A 20,457-nucleotide genomic window follows, 5' to 3' on the forward strand; every position below is an offset into this window, starting at 1 on the left:
GATTTATGAAGAGTCATATACACTGTGAGACTATGGATTTTGTTACATAATCACCAAGAGGTGTCTTCAAGCGCCTTCTATGATGATGACGAGGATGATGAGTTACGTGAGCGGGTCAGGTTTAACCAAAAAAAAGAAGAAGAACGTTGCCAAGGTGGGCGGCGATCGCACAGTGGCTCAGACCTTGACATCTGATGGCGCTCCATCCACTGTTGCCATGGAAACACACCCAGGCGCATGTTTCTCTTTTCACTCACTGTATATTAAAAAACAGCCACCGTGGAGCTCTTTCATTGGGATGATTGGAAATGCGCACAACATAGCAGCTAATCAGGAACGTCAAGAGGTGGATGGCAGGATAATCACACCGGGAAGTTTCACTTTTGGTGCAGCAAAATGACAGAAAATCTTTGATACAACTGCACACGGCCTGCTTTTCAGTTCATCTTTGAGGACGCTGAAGTGGGGCCAGAGGGCGCCATTCTCATTACGATCCCACTGATACGCTTCAGTTGTTGTCCACGCGTCTCCACCATTGAAACTGAGGCGTACTTTTTCAAGGATAAATGGTTTAGGAGAGCAACCTTTACATTGAAAACTTTTGAGGGCACATGTTATGGAAAATTAACTTTTTGAGTGCTTTTGATAGATGGGTCTCTGATACGCCTGCCATTAGGCCTGACATGAAACCAACTAAATAAATATTTGATCTCCTTATTTCTGACTGTCTTTATCAGTTTGAAAGTTAAAAGAAGCAATAGAAAAAGATAATAAAGTAAAACTCTTTTGAATGAAGTTATACCTTCAGGAGACTCTTCCTGCACGTACGTGCCCGTCAAGTAGCGGTGGACTAAGGCCGACTTCCCGCTGGACAGATTCCCCACAATTCCCTGCAAAAAAGACAGCTGAATCAGTGACTTTCACTCTGGCTTGACTACGTTTTTTTAGTTGAATTACAGATCACGGTAACCAGTAATAGTAATGGTAATAGTGCAAGAATATCACATGTAATGTACTTACAATAACAATAAAATAACTCATGAAAACAAGTGGAAAAATGAGGAATGATCTAGACGACCATTTGATCATTCATGGTGTATACTGTATACAGTGGGACAAATAAGTATTTAGTCAACCACTAATTGTGAAAGTTCTCCCACTTGAAAATATTACGGAGGCCTGTAATTGTCAACATGGGTAAACCTCAACCATGAGAGACAGAATGTGGAAAAAAACCCCACATTGTTTGATTTTTAAAGAATTTATTTGCAAATCATGGTGGAAAATAAGTATTTGGTCAATACCAAAAGTTCATCTCAATACTTTGTTATGTAGCCTTTGTTGGCAATAACGGAGGGCAAACGTTTTCTGTAACTCTTCACAAGCTTTCCACACACTGTTGCTGGTATTTTGGCCCATTCCTACATGCAGATCTCCTCTAGAGCAGTGATGTTCTGGGGCTGTCGTTGGGCAACTCCCTCCACAGATTTTCAATAGGGTTGAGATCTGGGTATACCAGACTCACCGCTGTTCCAGCGATTGAGTCTGGCAACCGTCCGGCAGATCAAATTCCGAGGGCGGAGCAAGCCACAGCAAACAGACAGCGGAGTGGACCAATCAGCGACGGGCAGACGTGATGTTGTTAAAGCGACAAGTAATTAGTGTGAGCGGAGAATGGAGAAGTTTATTCGACATGGCTAGCGCAAGCCACGTTGACTGTTGTCAATGACTTGTTTCGATGTGTTTTTGGTAATTTAAAACTGGTTTTACCACGGATTGGAACATATTCTCGGCTCTCCCGTTCGCCATCTGTGTTGTTGTAGGGACGACTTTAGGTGTGCAAGAGTGACGTTACTCGTTAAGAACATGTCACGCAAATAAACGGATCTGATTGGACGGTTGATTTTGTATCTTGCTCCAGAGGCCGTTAATGGGCTGGGTCCCAGACTATTTCTCACAGTGTTTGAAAAATACAGGGAGAATAGTCTGGCTGTGCCAGGCAAGGCAAGGCCACTCCAGGACCTTGAAATGCTTCTTACGAAGCCACTCCTTTGTTGCCCTGGCTGTGTGTTTGTGATCATTGTCATGCTGAAAGACCCAGCCAAGTCTCATCTTCAATGCCCTTGCTGATGGAAGGAGATTTTCACTCAAAATCTCTCGATACATGGCCCCATTCATTCTTTCCTTTACACAGATCAGTCGTCCTAGTCCCTTGGCAGAAAAAACGCCCCATAGCATGATGTTTCCACCCCCCATGCTTCACAGTGGGTATGGTGTTCTTCGGATGCAATTCAGTATTCTTTCTCCCCAAAACACGAGAACCTGTGTTTCTACCAAAAAGTTCTATTTTGGTTTCATCTGACCATAACACATTCTCCCAGTCCTCTTCTGGATCATCCAAATGCTCTCTAGCGAACCCGAGATGGGCCTGGACGTGTACTTTCTTCAGCAGGGGGGACACGTCCGGCAGTGCAGGATCTGAGTCCCTAGCTGCGCATTGTCTTACTGATAGTAGCCTTTGTTACTGTGGTCCCAGCTCTCTGTAGGTCATTCACTAGGCCTCCCCGTATGGTTTTGGGATTTTTGCTCACCGTTCTAGTTATCATTTTGATGCCACGGGGTGAGATCTTGCATGGAGTCCCAGATCGAGGGAGATTATCAGTGGTTGTGTATGTCTTCCATTTTCTAATAATTGTTCCCACAGTTGATTTACTTACACCAAGCTTTGTACCTATTGCAGAATCAGTCTTCCCAGCTTGGTGCAGGTCTACAATTTTGTCTCTGGTGTCCTTCGACAGCTCTTTGGTCTTGGCCATAGTGGAATTTGGAGTGTGGCTGACTGATGTTGTGGACAGGTGTCCTTTATACCGATAATGAGTTAAAACAGGTGCCATTAACACAGGTAACGAGTGGAGCCTCATTAGACCTCCAGAAATCATGCTTGTTTGTAGGTGACCAAATACTTATTTTCCACTCTAATTTCAAAACAATTTTTTTAAAAACCAAACAATGTGATTTTCTTTCTTTTTTTTTTTTTTTCCACATTCTGTCACTCATGGTTGAGGTTTACCCATGTTGACGTTTTTTTTTTTCCACATTTTGTCTCCTAATGGTTGAGGTTTACTCATGTTGACAATTACAGGCCTCTCTAATCTTTTCAAGTAGGAGAACTTGCACAATTGGTGGTTGAATAAATACTTATTTGCCCCACTGTACACGGCAAGAGTTGACTACACTATCCACTATGAGGCTACCAGCCCCTTCGTTGCAAAATTAATTGGACATCTATTGTCGTCATTGGTACTGATATTCAGTGAGGAAAATAAGTATGTGAAAACCCTGCGAATTGCAAGTTCTCACACTGAGAAATGATGGGCGGGTTTGAAATTTTCATGGTAGGTGCTTGTCCACTGTGAGAGACAGTATGTAGCTCTTGGCTGATTCCTCAAAATTCTTAGGATCATTGAGAAGCTACAAGGTAGATCTTGCATGGAGCCACAGTCCGATGGAGATTGACAGTTATGTTTAGCTTCTTATATTTTCTAATAATTGCTTCAACGATCTTATACTGTATCATCAAGCTGCTTGGCAATTGCCCCGTAACCCTGTCCAGCCTTGTAGAGGTCTACAATTGTGTCTCTGGTGTCTTTGGACTCTTTGGTCTTGACCATGTTAGGAATTGGAGTCTTCATTTTTGTATGGGGTGAACAGGTGTTTATATGCAGCTAATCACCTCAAACAGTCAAAAAGTCAGACTCCAAAAGTCCACCTCCACTTATTTGTTGGACTTTTTAGAGACAACTAACAGGTCTGTGAGGCGCACAATTCTAGCTAATAGACAGGTTTAAATTGTTACAAAATCATACACTGTGATTTCTGGTTTTTATTTTTTTTTTAGATTGACTCTCACAGTGGACAAGCGCCTACCATGAAACATTCAAACCCGCCCATCATTTCTAAGTGGGAGTACAAAATCGAAGGGTGTTCAAATACTTATTTTCCTCAGTGTATGATCATTCACTGCCTGCCTTCCCACATAAAATGAGTTGGACAATCATAGCCGTCAATGGCAGCCAATAGGTAAACTGTTAACTAATATGGTTAGTGTCGATGCCCCCCTGGAAAAAATGCCAGAAGATGGCGGCAAAACATTACTTTTGCCAAAATTAAGCTTTTGAACTCACTTGGCACAGACATGTCACAAGACGGCGCTAAATGTTAATTGGTTTGACCTGGGACCTGCGTCCAAAAAGAGTGAACAGGCAGGCAAATAATAGGTTCCAAAAGATTCATTTACACAACATACAAAACTAAATACACAACAAAAAATCCAGGGTTCACTGAATCTTATTATAATATCATAATTTGTTGAGTAATAATTTCTTGGTAAGCATGTCCCAGTTACCGGTTTGAAGGTTTCCTCTGGTTTGTAAGAGCCAGTGTAAGTAAAACTGCTCAATTTTGCTGGTAACACATACACAACATTGTCATTTTCTCTATTTCGTTTTTTTCTCTCGAGCAAAATTCATCTACATATGACTGACAACTTGCATGTAAACAACATTGCCACTGCAAAAGCCTAGGAAATTGTGGTTATAACTGACGTCACTGGCAATGGGGGACTATCTGAAATACTCTGCAGAGTGTATAATACTGTACATGGGTACAGTGAAAAAACTATTTTAAAGAATGATTTTTGGCGAGCCAAACAATTCACGAGAGTGTATTATTATACCTGAAAGATTACAGTATCATAATTAGTACGTTTATTCATTTTTGTCAAATTTTCTGCAGTTAGACTAAAGAATCTGCTCAAAAGATTGCACAGTATATTATTATACAGTGGGGCAAATAAGTATTTAGTCAACCACTAATTGTGCAAGTTCTCCCACTTGAAAATATTAGAGAGGACTGTAATTGTCAACATGGGTAAACCTCAACCATGAGAGACAGAATGTGGAAAAAAATCCAGAAAATCACATTGTTAGATTTTTAAAGAATTTATTTGCAAATCATGGTGGAAAATGAGTATTTGGTCAATACCAAAAGTTCATCTCAATACTTTGTTATGTACCCTTTGTTGGCAATAACGGAGGCCAAACGTTTTCTGTAACTCTTCACAAGCTTTTCACACGCTGTTGCTGGTATTTTGGCCCATTCCTCCATGCAGATCCCCTCTAGAGCAGTGATGTTTTGGGGCTGTTGTTGGGCAACACTGACTTTCAACTCCCTCCTCACCCCGTGGCGTCAAAATGATAACAAAAAGCAAAAATCCCAGAACCACATGGGGGGACCTAGTGAATGACCTACAGAGAGCTGGGACCACAGTAACAAAGGCTACTATCAGGAACGCAATGCGCCGCCAGGGACTCAAATCCTGCACTGCCAGACGTGTCCCCCTACTGAAGAAAGTACACGTCCAGGCCCGTCTGCGGTTCGCTAGAGAGCATTTGGATGATCCAGAAGAGAACTGGAGAATGTGTTATGGTCAGATGAAACAAAAATAGACCTTTTTGGTGGAAACACAGGTTCTTTTGTTTGGAGGAAAAATAATACTGAATTGCACCATACTAACAGCAGCAGAAGCATGGGGGTGGAAACATCATGCTTTGGGGCTGTTTTTCTGCAAAGGGACCAGGACGACTGATCTGTGTAAAGGAAAGAATGAATGGGGCCATGTATCGAGAGATTTTGAGTGAAAATTTCCTTCCATCAGCAAGGGCATTGAAGATGAGACGTGGCTGGGTCTTTCAGCATGAAAATCATCCCAAACACAGAGCCAGGGCAACAAAGGAGTGGCTTCGTAAGAAGCATTTCAAGGTCCTGGAGTGGCCTAGCCAGTCTCCAGGTCTCAACCCCATAGAAAATCTGCGAAGGGAGTTGAAAGTCCGTGTTGCCCAACGACAGCCCCAAAACATCACTGCTCTAGAGGAGATCTGCATGGAGGAATGGGCCAAAATACCAGCAACAGTGTGTGAAAACCTTGTGAAGAGTTACAGAAAATGTTTGGCCTCCGTTATTGCCAACAAATGGTACATAACAAAGTATTGAGATGAACTTTTAGTATCGACCAAATACTTATTTTCCACCATGATTTGCAAATAAATTCTTTAAAAATCAAACAATGTGATTTACTGTTTTTTTTTTTCCACATTCTGTCTCTCATGGTTGAGGTTTAACCATGTTGACAATTACAGGCCTCTCTAATATTTTCAAGTGGGAGAACTTGCACAATTAGTGGTTGACTAAATACATATTTTCCCCACTGTATGTACAATAAATGAAAGTCACAGATGGTGCATTGCCTGTAATTATGTTTTTGGTTGATTCTTTGCACGTAATCATTCAGCTTTTAATCACTAACGTAGCGGGACTTTTTTTTGTTGTTGCAGTAATTAATTGCACAAAATGTGAATCCACCTTTTATTCCTTTAACTGCTGTAAAATTAAAAGCAGCAGCAGCAGCAGCCTGCAGAGAGGACTATCAAAGTAAAACGTTGAGCTCAGCTCAGATCACAGTTGGATGTAAAGCAGAGTGCACGTGTTTGTTTAAGGGCTTCTTGGGAGAGGTATGAGCAAGGAAGTCACTTAGCATACATGTGATTGGTTACAGGCTTTGCTGCGTTTTTCTCTTGCCGCTGTCGAGGGGTTTAAGAAAAAAAAAAAACTTTCAGGGGTGGGGGTGGAAGCCAGTTAGTCTAGTAAAGAACAAAGAGTGCTACAACATACCTCATCTGGATGCTACTCCCCCTCCTTAGATCATTAGTGGGTGCTAAAGTTAGGTATGGTTCTTATTATGAAAAGCGCACGACTGGCAATCTGCATCTGATTTTTCTCGTTGGAACTTCGACATTTTTGGTACGAGTGTGTAAGTTTGCAAAATATGAAGGCTGTGTGCTGTGAAAACAATGAGTCAACTCAACAAGGCTACCACCGGCACCACGCCACCTTCGCAGAAAACAAATGCTGCCTCAGCACTACGTGTCCAATTTGAATTCCAGTCGGAATACAGTGGAACACCGAGCATTACAACATCCAATTTGTTTTGATTTTGCACCGGGTTTTCCACTTATAGAAAGTAATTGAAATAGAATTAAGCATTACTATAGTGCTGCGAGTGCCTGTCAACCAGGACACGGTAAAATATCACATTATGAACGGTATATGAGAATATGATGTGAAATTCTAGGCTATAGGTCTTATCGCCCTGCCTGTGACAAGGGTCTAACCCGCCCTCCTGGTAGGTTTTGGCTGGGCTCCAGCAGTTTGACTTTTGGGGCAGGGGGGCACAACATGTTGATGACCCCGAAACGCAGTGTCAGCAATAAATTTAAATTACAAGAATATTTATAGTAATAAGTTGAAAATGAGCGTTTTTGTTTCCCATCATTCTTGAGGGTAATTCTAAATCAGGCTGCTTAGGACAGCTATACTTTTCGCCAAGATCGTCATTCATTGAATATGGTACGCTTGCCGGTGTCATGCCAATTAAGTTACCCCCGTCGAAAATTGTATTCCCTGGCCGGAGCCACTGCGCTGCACTAATTTGCTTGATTTCTGTGTTTTGGTGGTGTAGTTATCTACAAAGTTATAAAACATGGCCCATCCATTAAAAAAAAAAATAAATAAATAACTTTTTTTTTTTTTCTGTCGTATAAAGCAACGTACGTACTGTAAATGTAATACGTAAAAAAAAAAGGAATTTTTTACTGTTTTACTCGTAGGATGACCTATCCCTGTTATTACTGTAATTCAAGTCCTGTATGGAGTTTCTCCAATTTAATAAACGTTGATGTCCAAAATATATAACTGTGGTTCTTTTCTGGCTTCAATTAATTGTTTAAGTCGACATAACTCATAACTAATGTGTGTGTGTGTGTGTGTGCTCCCTCAACCAGGGGATACAATTTTTGATGGGGGTAACTACATTGGCAAGACACTGGTGGTGGCTTTGTTGTACAATTTGCATTTTTAGTGGGGCAAATTGAAACTCCGCTCACCATTTTGGCGGTGCTCTCTGGCATTTCATGATGCACATTTTCAATCCTTGGTTCTTGCTCAGTAGTTGTTGTCGCTTTTGAAAGATTAGGTTTTAAAAATTACGTACTGTATATCCATCTTGCCTCTACGGTCACCGGGTGGTTTTGGCTAAGCAAAGCAAATGAACGTCTAACGTACTAGTCACATGATCTGTTCAAAAAATAATTTTGACCCATTATAAAAACATCCTTTTTTTGTTCATTTCATTCATTTTTGTTGTTTTATTGCTTACACAACTTTTATAGACAATATTTTACCAGAAAACTCTTAATTTTAAAAACATTTATAGGAAAGTAAATTACATGCAATGACACTTTTCGGCCACCAGGAAGGGCCTGCCCCCCCAGCCCCCCCTTAAACTCCGTGTATGCCTGCAACCCAGTGCGGGTTTGCTATAAAGAAAAAAGAAATATTACCCAAAAAAAACCTGGGAACTGTTTAAAATTGCAGCATAATGTCTTCTTTTAGAAGATTGGACTTCAGAGGTTCTACTCTATTTAAAAGTTAAACACAAGTAAGACAAGTTGAAGAAGAAGAAAAAAAAGAAAATCCAAAAGCGATTTATCTCTTACTTTAAAAGAAACTGACACCATTTGTCTTATGTGTTATCAGCATGAACTTTTGATTCATTCTCGAGAGTTGCGCACCGAATTATTGCTTTTCTTCTCAAAGGTTTAATTGTGTCTTTGCTGAACAGACGCCAGAGTGGAAGGAGCCAATTAATAGCAGCAGAATACCAAATGAACATATACTGATTTGAGAGCTGCCTTTGAAGTCATGGTAGCACCAAGGATGGAACTGTTCCGTTATCTGTAACTCATCCGTTATGGGTTGAATTGTGGACATTGGCTGTGCATTTTGGCAGCCTGAAGGGTGGCATCACACCCCGAACGCGTCACTCATACAGCAACAAATCTGTCACTCATTTCACTATGCGTCTCCATGGAAACACATTCATTACAAAAACCCTCAACTAATTGGAAGGAAAATGTCAAACCATTTCCTTTTAGTGTCCCCAAAGAAACTGAAAAAAATATTGTGAGCTTAATGTAACACCAATATGATTTTCTTTCTTTCTTTCCCTAACAATTTTTGCATAAAAAATGCCAAAATTAGTACTTGAACCTAAACGCAACACTTGGGAAGAAGCAGCAGCCAGTGTCTCTTTCAAGAAATTTACCTTATACAGTATTCATATATAGACAAGGGAAGAAAATATACAAGGCAGAAAACACAAACAAGGCCGAAAAAGCAGTTTCTGCTCTTGCACCACTCTTGAAAATAAACTGCTGTATTTTAAGCCAAAACAACTGTTGTGTTTGATAGAACAACATGTCTATATGCTGCTATAGCAGTTTCATGGCGCATTAAGCCCCCAAATTATTTTTAATTTGTCCGTTTTACCCTGGCGACCCCCGTTTACCGACACCATGCAATCGCTTTTGTTTCAACCCAGCCATTATAAGAAGGTAAGTAATTATATTTGGCGGAAAACACAGACAAAACTGAAAAAGCAGTTTCTGCTCTTGCAACCCTCTTTAAAATAAACTGCTGTATTTTAAGCCAAAAGAACTGTTGTGTTTGATATAACAACATTTCTATATGCTGCCATAGCAGATTCATGGCGCATTAAACCCCCGAACTATTTTTAATTCGTCCGTTTTACCCTGAAAACCCCGTTTACAGACGTCGCGCAACCACTTTTGTTTCAACCCAGCCATAAAACGAAGGTAATTACTTATACTTATTATTCAAAATGTCTGTCGTTTCTAGCTATGAATCATTATTTGATGTCTATTTCATTTAAAAAAAAAAAAAAAAAACGACTTTAAAAAATTATTAATTCACATATTTTAAACTTTCAAACAAATTGTCACAATGACAAAAATGGCGTCTGTAAAAAAGTCATATCTACCTCGTAACTATCGCTTAATTGTATTTTATTTTGTTACTGTCGTATTTTCTCCGATATGTTAGATGATAAATAATTGATCCAAACAAATAAAAATAGAAAAAAAAAACCTTTAAAAGGGTAAATATATGAAAAAGAAAATCTTGACCACTCCTTGATGTCAGCGATTTCTGCATCGCGACCCTTGTTATATTACCATGTTTCACCCATAAAATCCACCAAAAGCTGGCCATTCACAGCTGTGTCTTGACACTCAGTGATACATGCTACATGGAGTTTATGGATCGAAACAAGGTAAGTACGCGATAATATCTCCTTAAAGTCATGGCGTCTGAAATTCTGCTCTCGCTTGCTCTCACCTCCAGATAGGGTTTTGCTGTTCAAAAAACTTTTTTTTTTTTTTTAAATGCCCTCCTGTTTAAAGATTTTCTTCCCCCAGAAAATTGAGATTTTAAGCTTTCCATTGATGTACCACACATGCATATCGGACAATTTTGAAAATTGGCTAAATTGGGGGTCTCAGAGCGGAACGTCAAGTCACCTGGGTGTTTTCCGCCATTTATAATTCGAAATGTCTATCATTTTTAGTTTCTAATCATTATTTGATGCCTAATATTTAGTTGGAAAAAAAAAAGACTTTATAAAATTACTCACTCGCATATTTTAAACTTTTAAACAAATTATGTCACAATGAAAAAAATAGTGTCTGTAAATAGGTCATGGATAGCTACCTCATAACTATCACTTAATTGTATTTTTTTTTTTTTTTGTTACTGTCGCATTTCCCCCGATATTTTAGATGATAGATAATAATAAATAATAATAAATGTTTTAAAGGGTAAATATTTGAAAAAGAAAATCTTGACCACTCCTTGATGTCTGCGATTTCTGCATTGCGACCCTTGTTATAATACCGTGTTTCAACCATAAAATCCCCAAAAAGTCCAGCTGTGGCCATTCATAGCTGTGTCTTGACACTCGGTGAGACATGCTATACAGAGTTTTTGGATCGAAACAAGGTAAGTACGCGATAATATCTCGTTAAAATTGTGGTGTCTTTAATAATGCTCACTCATGCTCTCACCTCGAGTTAGGGTTTAGGGCAGGGGTGTCCAAACTTTTTGCAAAGGGGGCCAGATTAGGTGTGGTAAAAATGTGGGGGGACGACTTTGGCTGACGTTCTTTACGTAGAACAATATATTTAAGCACATTTTAGCAAGCCATTCTGTGTGTCACATTTGCTTTATTTTTTTTAAATTAATAATTTCAACAATCTCGCAATTAGCCTTTGTGGCGTTCTCTTTCGATTTTGTGAAATACTGCTGCTGTAAAATTAAACTAGCTTCAATTTCTCGCTAGGTACCATCCCTGTAATCTTGTCGTACATGTCAGCGTGTCTTGTTTGGTAATATCGCCTCACATTAAACTCTTTAAAAACAGCGACTGTTTCTTTGCAAATGAGGCAGACGCAGTTGTTGCGTATTTTAATAAAGAAATAGTGCAATTTCCATCTATCCTTGAAGCGTCGGCCGTCGCATTCAACTTTTTTGTTGTTGTTGTTGATTGTTGCCATTTTAGAAAATTGGAAGTATAGGGTCACACGGGGTAATGTTGCTTGAAGGGCTGCTGCCTTTTAGTAGGGAAATGAGCATCAGCATTTAATGTGTAAGCTACTTCATATGCTGGTAGCAGTACTCCTGACCAATTTATTAAGTCTGTGTGCCGGCCAGACGTTATTGATCTTATGACAGAGGCTGGGGGCCGGATGAAATTTGACCACGGGCCGCATTTGGCCCCCGGGCCGCACTTTGGACATGTCTGGTTTAGGGGGTTTAGGTTTTTTTTTTTTTTTTTTATAAATGCCCTCCTGTTCAAAAATTTTCTTCCCCTCAAAAAATTGAGATTTTAAGCTTTTCAATGATTTTCCGATTAAAAAAATAGATAAATAAATACAGATGAGCTGTCCCGGGCCGATCGCGTAGTCCCACTCTCCCTCCGTCCCTCCCTCTCCCTTGCTCTTTGTTGGTCAGGCAATGCACTGGAGTTGCTTATTAAAGTTAGTGATGATTGAGACGTTTGGATTTGATCTGGCCAGAGACCGAACTTCAAAGCGCTGCATGCGTCAATCAGCGTTTATCTTGTTAAACAGTTGCTGTGGCAACTCATTGTGTGTAAGTGAGCAGCTTGAGCGGATTTCAGTGGACTCACTCAATGAAACATTTAATAAAGCCAAGCATTTTTGTACTTTATTCTTGTTTAAAAATAATTTGGTGGGACAGTAACAAGTTTAAAACTTGAATGATGAATTATTACATTTGAATAATCTACATACATTACATACATACATACATTTACTAATATATATATTATATACATATACATATGTAGAGTACATATATACATAAAAGTTTTTTATTTTAATTACACTTTGGGGGAAAAAGTACAAAAACCTAACTTATATGTATCTCTTTCCAATGCTAAATCTGAATAAATGCATTGAACACATACTACTTTTTTTTGGGTGCTACTTCGCGGTTTTGGACTCATCACGGCAGGTTCTGGTCCCCATTAACCGAGGAAAACGGGGGACGAATTTTATTCCAAAAAATGGATTACTTGTTTGCTCTTAATACATTTTTTAAACTAATTTGATCAAACTTGATTTGTTCCCTAAGTGTAAATGGTGTTTTTGTTTCCTCATATTCTAATCTTTTTTTCTCTCTTTATTCTGAAAATCTTTTGGGATTTAATCCAAGAGGTGTCTGTCACTCACCCAGAATGGAAACTGTCACTCACGCCTTCAGGCATTTAATTACAGTAAAAAAATAAAATCACACTAATTGCATTAGAAATGTCCAGCCAACTCATTAGGCGTTTTAAAAAAAATAAATAAATAAAAAGAAGAATGTAAGCATGATGCATATGAACTCAAACAGGAAGTTCAAAACCTCTGAGAGGGAATTGGGGGAGGCTGACTTGGAAGAGGGTGCTGCTATTACTCACCACTTTCAGTTCTGGTACCGACCGGCTCAGCGTCCATTCCTGGCTGTTGACAAAAGAGTCTGCAAAGAAATGGACCAAATAAAAGAGTCAATAGTGATAAATATTTCATGAAACACACGTCATTTAATATACTCTATATATGAATGACGTCATCGGGCCAGGTTTCCAATTATTGAATTGGATCAGGACATTATTAAAATATCATTATTCCATAAAGCCATCAAACACACACAATTATTTTGTTAAATTATTCGCTGACAATGACAGCAATAGTTGTCCAATCCCTTTGCAGCAGTTATCAATCACTGCCAGGCCCACCCAGTTCAAATGGATTGGATATCCAGTAGGAGTGGGAACCTCCTGGTACCTCACGATACGATAGATTTGCGATACAAAGCTCACGATAACGATAACCTCACGACACAGCGAAACAAATTTTATCGATACATTGGTCAAGAAATGAATCTAGGATATTCTACAAAACAACTAATAAAGAGAAAAACAAGCGATCTTCATCCTTCTGCTGTAAATTTATCACTTGTAGACATCCAATTTATTTGAACTGGAGGGGTAGCAGTGAATGAACCCCTCCCACTTCAAACGGGACTCTCCCACTTCTATGGCCTTCAGTGGTAGTCAATGCCAGGCAATGAGGGCCATTTCAGGTCATTACCTGTTGATTTTCAGTCACTTCCTGTTGATTTTGGTGCCATTTTAGGGTCACTTCTTGTTCTGTAACCTAAAATCAACATGAAGTGACCCGGGAATCTCTCAAATGAATAGGCAGTGACTCAAACTCAACAGGGAGCGACCTGTAAATGCCCCAAAAATCAGAAAGAGGGACTGTGAATGCTCTGGCCCTTCCCAGTCTTAATGGATTGGGCTTTGAGCGCCGTCAATGTCAGCCATAGAGTTAACTGAGACTGTTATGGTGGAAAATTTTGGTAGAAATTTGTTGGTTCCTTTTTTTTCTTCTTAATATTAGAGGTGGGAATCTTGGGGCACCTAACGATTCGATTCGATTCGATTCGATTACATTTCAGAGGCTATGAGTCAATTATAAAACGATTATCGATGCACCCCCCCCAGCGATGAGCTGTTTTTAATGTTTCGTACATTAGTTACAAATATTGTACAAAAATCCTCTACTGCTTAAATAATCTACTATTTCAGTATCAAGTTAACAGTTCAAAACAGTAAATAAAATACTCAAGCCATCAGCAGCTTTGAACTACATTTAATGTTGTGAATCAACCGTTAAAGTTGTGAAAATTGCTCCCTTAATTCCAATATTTCCCTTCTGTCTACTTTCGACATGTGAAATTTTTAAAAGTGTTTCATCATTTAAAGATAGATTCAACTCAATATTTTTCTGATTTAGGAGTAGACTTCCACAGAAGTCTACTGCTTTAAGATGGCGGCTGTTTACTACGCCGGCGAGTCTGTCATTTTTCATCTAGTTTTCTATACATGTGCTGCTAACGCCGCCGAGTCTGTCATTTCGCATCTAGTTCGTTATACATGTGATATCTACCGTAGCATTATGTGGGCGTAGTTTGTAGCGGCTGTCGGCGAGAGTCAGGCATGATTGTTTTTTATCTAGCGTCATGAGATGAGCAAGAGCCGTGAGTTGAGCATTGATCTTTACTCTCGGTCCGTTCCTCATTGCGTCCCGAAGACAGCGCTGACTGTGTTTGAGTTCCACTTTACTTGGCACATTTCAATAATCGGAATATGGATGTTTGTTAGGGGTGTAACAGTACACAAAACTCTCTGTTCGGTACGTACCTCGGTTTTGAGGTCACGGTTCGGTTAATTTTCGGTACAGTAAGAAAACAAAATGCAAAATATAAATGTGCTAGTTGTTTATTACACACTTTTGTGATTTTATCAATAGGAACATTAGCCTATAAAAATCCAGAATTCTGCTCAAAAAGTAGCGGGTATTTAAAGATAATGATCCAACAACAATTTGCCTTTCAGACCCTGCATATTGGTCAGCTTTCTTTCTGAAAGAAAGAAGAAAAAAGAAATCCTATGCTAAAGAGAAAAGCAATCATGTATTTTACAAATGAAATGCCTCAATGAATCTTTTTTTTTCTCATGAACAGTTTTCAAAAGCTTTATTGGTGGATTTTCTCAAGTTAAAGCGCCACACAGAAATTAATAAATTTAATTGTGTAAGCAGGATCTGTGTATTATTCTTATTATTTAATTATAGGTGTTTCAGCTCATTTCAATTTATTTTATTTAAATGGGCTATTATTTATTTTATTACGTGTTTATATTTTACAAATGTGATGTAGTATTCATTTATATTGTATATTTTATGTTGTATAACTTTAGTTACTATGTGAATATTAGTTAGTTATTTGTTTTGTTGTGGTAAGAGGGTTTTGTGTTGAACACAGGGCTGTGTTGGTTATTATTATAGCAGAGAAGACAGCAGTAAATCAACAAAGAAAAGTCAACTATGCCCCGATCTACCACTCAAGAGATCTGATGGACTCCAAAGTGGGTTACGAACTTACGATTGCATATTAGTTTGAAAATCGACCGGATCCACCGTATTTTTACACGAGTGACCTCCGGTCTGCCCGATCCTAGCTAGTAGTATTGACGCAGGAGGGCCGCGTCTCGCGTCAAATAACAAACTGTGCCGTTCTTTTCGAGTGCGTTGCGTTGAGCCACTTCTGGGATGCGTGCGGCCGCACTGCGACTGGTGTGCATTGGCTGATTGACTTAAACGCCCGCGTTTCACTGTGTTCTCGTGCCGGCCACGTTGTCGCGATGTTGACGTTTCTGGGTTATACTGTGTTACCGTGTTGGTCCTCATTATAGTAGAGAAGACGGAGTAAATATAATCTACACAAAGAAACTGTAACCCGATCAACTCACAGCCTCGAAAAGTAAAGGATTACATTACGTCAGAAACTCGTTCTGTACGCCTCCGTTCCGAATCGAGCACCCTGTACCGAAACGGTTCAATACAAATGCATGTACCGTTACACCCTTAATGTTTGTGAATTGTTTCGAATCTTCCGCGGCCAAATTGCAAATAATCTAAGAATCAGAAATTTCGCACATTTCTACTTAACATTGGCACCTTTTCAAAAAGATGCAGTGGTACCTCTGCATACGAAGTTATTTCGTTCCAGGACCTTGTTTGTAAGTCGAAATAGTCATATGTCGAGCAGGATTTTCCCATAAGAATACATTATAATCCCATTAATTCGTACCACAGCCCAAAAACATACACTAAATCCTTAATAAATACTGCTGGTACAACTACAAATGGCAATTACACATAGCAAAACAAATAAATTATAAATAAAAAACGGAATAATAATATAATAATAATAATAATAATAATTCCTGTTATAGTGTAACAGTTCTGTACCTGAACGCGTGGCTGACTTGACACAGAGGGAGTGGTGCGGCTGAGAGTTTACTTTCGCTTTCAATGTTTTCTTGAGAACACCGTCAACTTTGGAGTTCAGGAGGCGTTTTGTGTTGGATAAGTTCTGAAATAAATTATAAAAACCTGACGAAGCTGGTGCTTTCTTTGGCGATGTTACAACAATAATAATTGTCATCTTAACTTATAAAGACTGGAAAACGGTGGTCGGAGGAGGACCGTGGAGATGTATTGTTGAGCCAGTTCACGGATGCGCACCCCGCGCTCATATTTTTCTATAATTTGCATCTTCATTTCAATGGTAAGTGTCAATTTATCCTTGTTTGACCATCTGTATAAACCTTTTTGAAACCTGTGTTGATTTCTCTCACAAGAAAATTTGCCGTGCGTCCGTCCGCGGTGCTGTCATGTCGTTGTATTTCGAGCATGTCGTCGGATGTAGAAACAAATGGCAAGCCAAATTTTACATCGGATGTCGAAAAGATCGTGTGTTGAAGCGATCGTATGTTGAGGTACTACTGTATCTTGATTTTTGGCATGAACGTCTAGATAAGCTTTTTGGATGCAATGTATCACGATATATCACCATTTTGATATTTTGTCACGCCACCTATTATTATCTAGTGACGTCAATAGTAGAATAGTGTTATGGTTGATAAACTGAATTGAACTCCCACCTCAAAGTAGACCGTAAGAAACATTTCAAATGATAAATGAAATTTCTTTTTTCATGGCATTTTCAATAGAACTCATAACTTTTATTCCCAAACTCCTGCATTGATTCAAATGAGGGAAAAAATTGTGGAAAAATTATAATTATCTTCAAGTGTTACATAAAAATAAAGAGTGACTGTGTAATGATCTGATGTTGTTTGTGCCTCAGCTGATACTCATCACAAGTTCAACTAAAATAATGTGCAAACAATCTCCAACAACATTATTTCATCAGGCTGATACATTCTTGGGTCAGAAGACACTGGTTAAAAAAATGGTTATGGTTTTACCAAGACGGGAAAAAAAATGTTATGATTTTTCACAAAGCTCGCATTAGTGAGTGAATAATTCAATCATCATATTGAGGTGCTTTGGGGAAATTTGCAATCAAGCACTTTGAGGGTGTCAATTTGTCAAAGACCTGCGCCAAACACAACCACCCAGCCTCTTTGGTGAGAGGGTTCCACACTTCACAGTTCCCAATCCCCCCCCATTTTACCCATAAGAGACACATTAACTGACTCAATTTAACTTGTTTAGCTTCCCAGTGACCTTTAAAGGTGAATCTCTCACAGAGATGGGGAAAAACGGCCATGTCGTAACAACGATTACAGCAACTTTACTGGTGAGGATCACAACTTTAGCTAAATCTGATGGAATTCAACAGCCTGGCGAAAATAACAGCTTGAAAACTCAAGTAAACATACATGATCATCACATCACCACAGTGATAAACATGTACACACTAATTTCTCTGTATCAATGCTTAAAGTACTGCAACGCCTGCTATTAAAGTGTAAAAGGCCCTCCAATGAGAAGTTTACATCGTAAATCAAGACTTCCCACGGTACATGTATAATCTTACAGAAGCCTCTGTGTGTACTTTTCCTCCTAAGTGGTGTAGTTTTACACAGCACTTTAACATTGTCTTTATACCTTTAACATGTCAAAACATGCAGCGCAAGAAGAGACCTGACTGTTTGCATGTATGTAAACTCCTCCCCGATGTGGCCGATGGGTCATTTTAAAGCATTTCCTGTTGGTTTAGGGGACTGCTACTTATTTGTTGTATCGTTTTATCACTGGTAAGAAATTGGTGCCATCCCAGCAGCAGATAGATACAGCACAACCCTGCATATAAAACGGCCTAATTGAATCCATGTGCTCTACTTACGTCACCCTTAAAGAATGAGCATCCCCAAATGACTGTGCCCCAGAATGTCTATAGTAGGGGGTGGGGGCAAGAAGCCCCCTGCGTTTTTGATGCCTTGACAGGACACCAGGGTCTTTGTCTATGAGAGAGCGGCTAGAAGCTTCAGCTTGTTTTGCTGTGTTTTCACTTCACCGCTCATATAAACTTGAATTGAAATCACCAGTCAGTTTCCTGGCATATTACATTTGCAAGGGCAAAAACGCAACGCCAGCAAGAAAAAAAAATAAAACGTCCATGCGCAGTGGTTAATTTCAGTGGGGAAAGGGGACCTTGAAACCTATATTTCCCCCTCAAACATTTTTCCAACCAACTTCCCCACTTTAAATTATAGGGGGTGACTTAAGGCTTGCAATTAGTGCTTCTGCTTCCCTCTTTTGGGCATCAAATGATGTTCACTGTCAGACCATCAGAAAAACAAAATCAGTCTTGCAGAGTATACTATGGCCCGCTTTGTATGATTCGATTAACTCTTTGGCAACATTTGACGGCGGTGATTGTAGAATCCTTTTAAACTATCATTGTCAGTGGTACTGAAACATGATCATTCATTTGCAGCCGTCCTAGTTCATCAATGGTAGCCATTAAGTTAATCCGTCCGTCCATCCATCCATCCATCCATCCATCCATCCATCCATCCATCCATCCATCCATCCATCCATCCATCCATCCATCCATCCATCCATCCATCCATCCATCCATCCATCTTCCGCTTAATCTGGGGTCAGGTCACAGGGGCAGCATCTTTAGCAGGGAAGCCCAGACTTTCCTCTCCCCAGCCACTTCAACCAGCTACTCTGGTGGGATCCCAAGGATGTTCCCAAGCCAGATGAGAGACATAGGCTAGGTTCATTCTGCAGGTCTTGAAGCAAAATTCCGATTTTTTTGTCATATCTGTTTTTTGATTTCCAAACGGAGGACACAAATAACAGACATAAATAATCCCCGTTTAGTCTTATATTCAAAGTTTAAACGGATTGATAGAATGCATGCACCTCGTGTGTGCGTCGTGCATACATGCACACATAAAGTCAGTTTGCCCCGACTCTCGGTCATGTGAGCAATATTGAAATACAGAACTGCTCATTTAGCACACCAAAATAAAACCGAGCATTCTCAAGCCTCCCCCCACAAATGTTCCCTCTAATTTTTCATGTGTCTGAGCAGACACACAAGCTTCCTGAGCATACGGGGTACCACGGTGAGCAACATCAGATGTGTACAGGGTGGCCACAATCCAGTCTCACGCCTGTTCAAAACCTTGGATCAGAACAAGTTACATTGCTCATTTAAAGAATGAAATTACAGCATCATTTGTCATTACTTTACTTTTAATTTAATTGATTTGGCCTACTTAAAATGAACAAGACCAAAATCTCGTTGTTCATGAGATGTGTACTACTGTATGTTATATGTGAGAGTCCTGTTTTAAACATAGGAAGAGTCCTGCTTTGGCCAGGGTAAGGTCCAGTTGTGGCATGGGTAAGTTAATAAATAAAACATAATTAACAACCACAATGGCAGTAAAGTATATCAAACTCGAACATTAGAACTGTTCAGACAATAAGGACACTCAAGATTCCTATTCTCCGTACACCTCCTTAAAACTAGTTAAATTCCCTTAATAAATAAATAAATAATTATAGATAACGGATAATAACTAATACTGTAGCGCTCGCAAAGATTGTCAGAGGAATGTTGCTTCAGTAAATCAGCACAGGAGTCAAGCTCACTTTTCTCTACCAATGGGAGCGTCACACTAATAGGAATGTCGCGTTGTCGTATCAAGCGCTCCAATAGGAGCGTAACGTTGCTGTATCGAACGCACCAATAGGAGCGTCGCGTTGCCGTATCGAACACACCAATAGGAGCGTCGCGCTGACATATCACTGCAGCACTGACAGACAGTATTCCTATTGACAGTACAATACGTTTCTGTTGAATTTTATTTTGTGCGCTGCATAGATTTTCTTGTGCGCTGAATATATGTAAGCGAAGCGTGGGAACATTGCCCCCCACCCCATTTTATTTTTTTAAAATGACTGTTCTCAAGCCCGTCTCTTCCCAAAAAGCCGAGCGCGAATGTACAGCTCCATCACTGCCTTCCTCCGTGCCTCTCGCTCTTTGCTGACGTAATTGCTCCATGAATTCCCATTTGGG

General features: G+C 39.6%; 1 protein-coding gene across 2 annotated transcripts in view; it reads right to left on the reverse strand.

The window, feature by feature from the left end:
• The window catches only part of agap3 (ArfGAP with GTPase domain, ankyrin repeat and PH domain 3), a 346,315-nt gene that overhangs the window by 182,468 nt on the left and 143,390 nt on the right, over positions 1-20,457 (reverse strand). For both annotated transcript variants that reach the window (XM_057856980.1, XM_057856979.1), the window contains exons 2-3: positions 12,956-13,014; positions 803-890 (exon numbers count right to left, since the gene is read on the reverse strand). In XM_057856980.1, the coding sequence (XP_057712963.1) occupies positions 803-890; positions 12,956-13,014 (147 nt within the window). The remainder of the gene's footprint in view (positions 1-802; positions 891-12,955; positions 13,015-20,457) is intronic.

This window comes from Corythoichthys intestinalis, chromosome 14, assembly GCF_030265065.1.
Source record: "Corythoichthys intestinalis isolate RoL2023-P3 chromosome 14, ASM3026506v1, whole genome shotgun sequence".
Lineage (NCBI taxonomy): Eukaryota > Metazoa > Chordata > Actinopteri > Syngnathiformes > Syngnathidae > Corythoichthys > Corythoichthys intestinalis.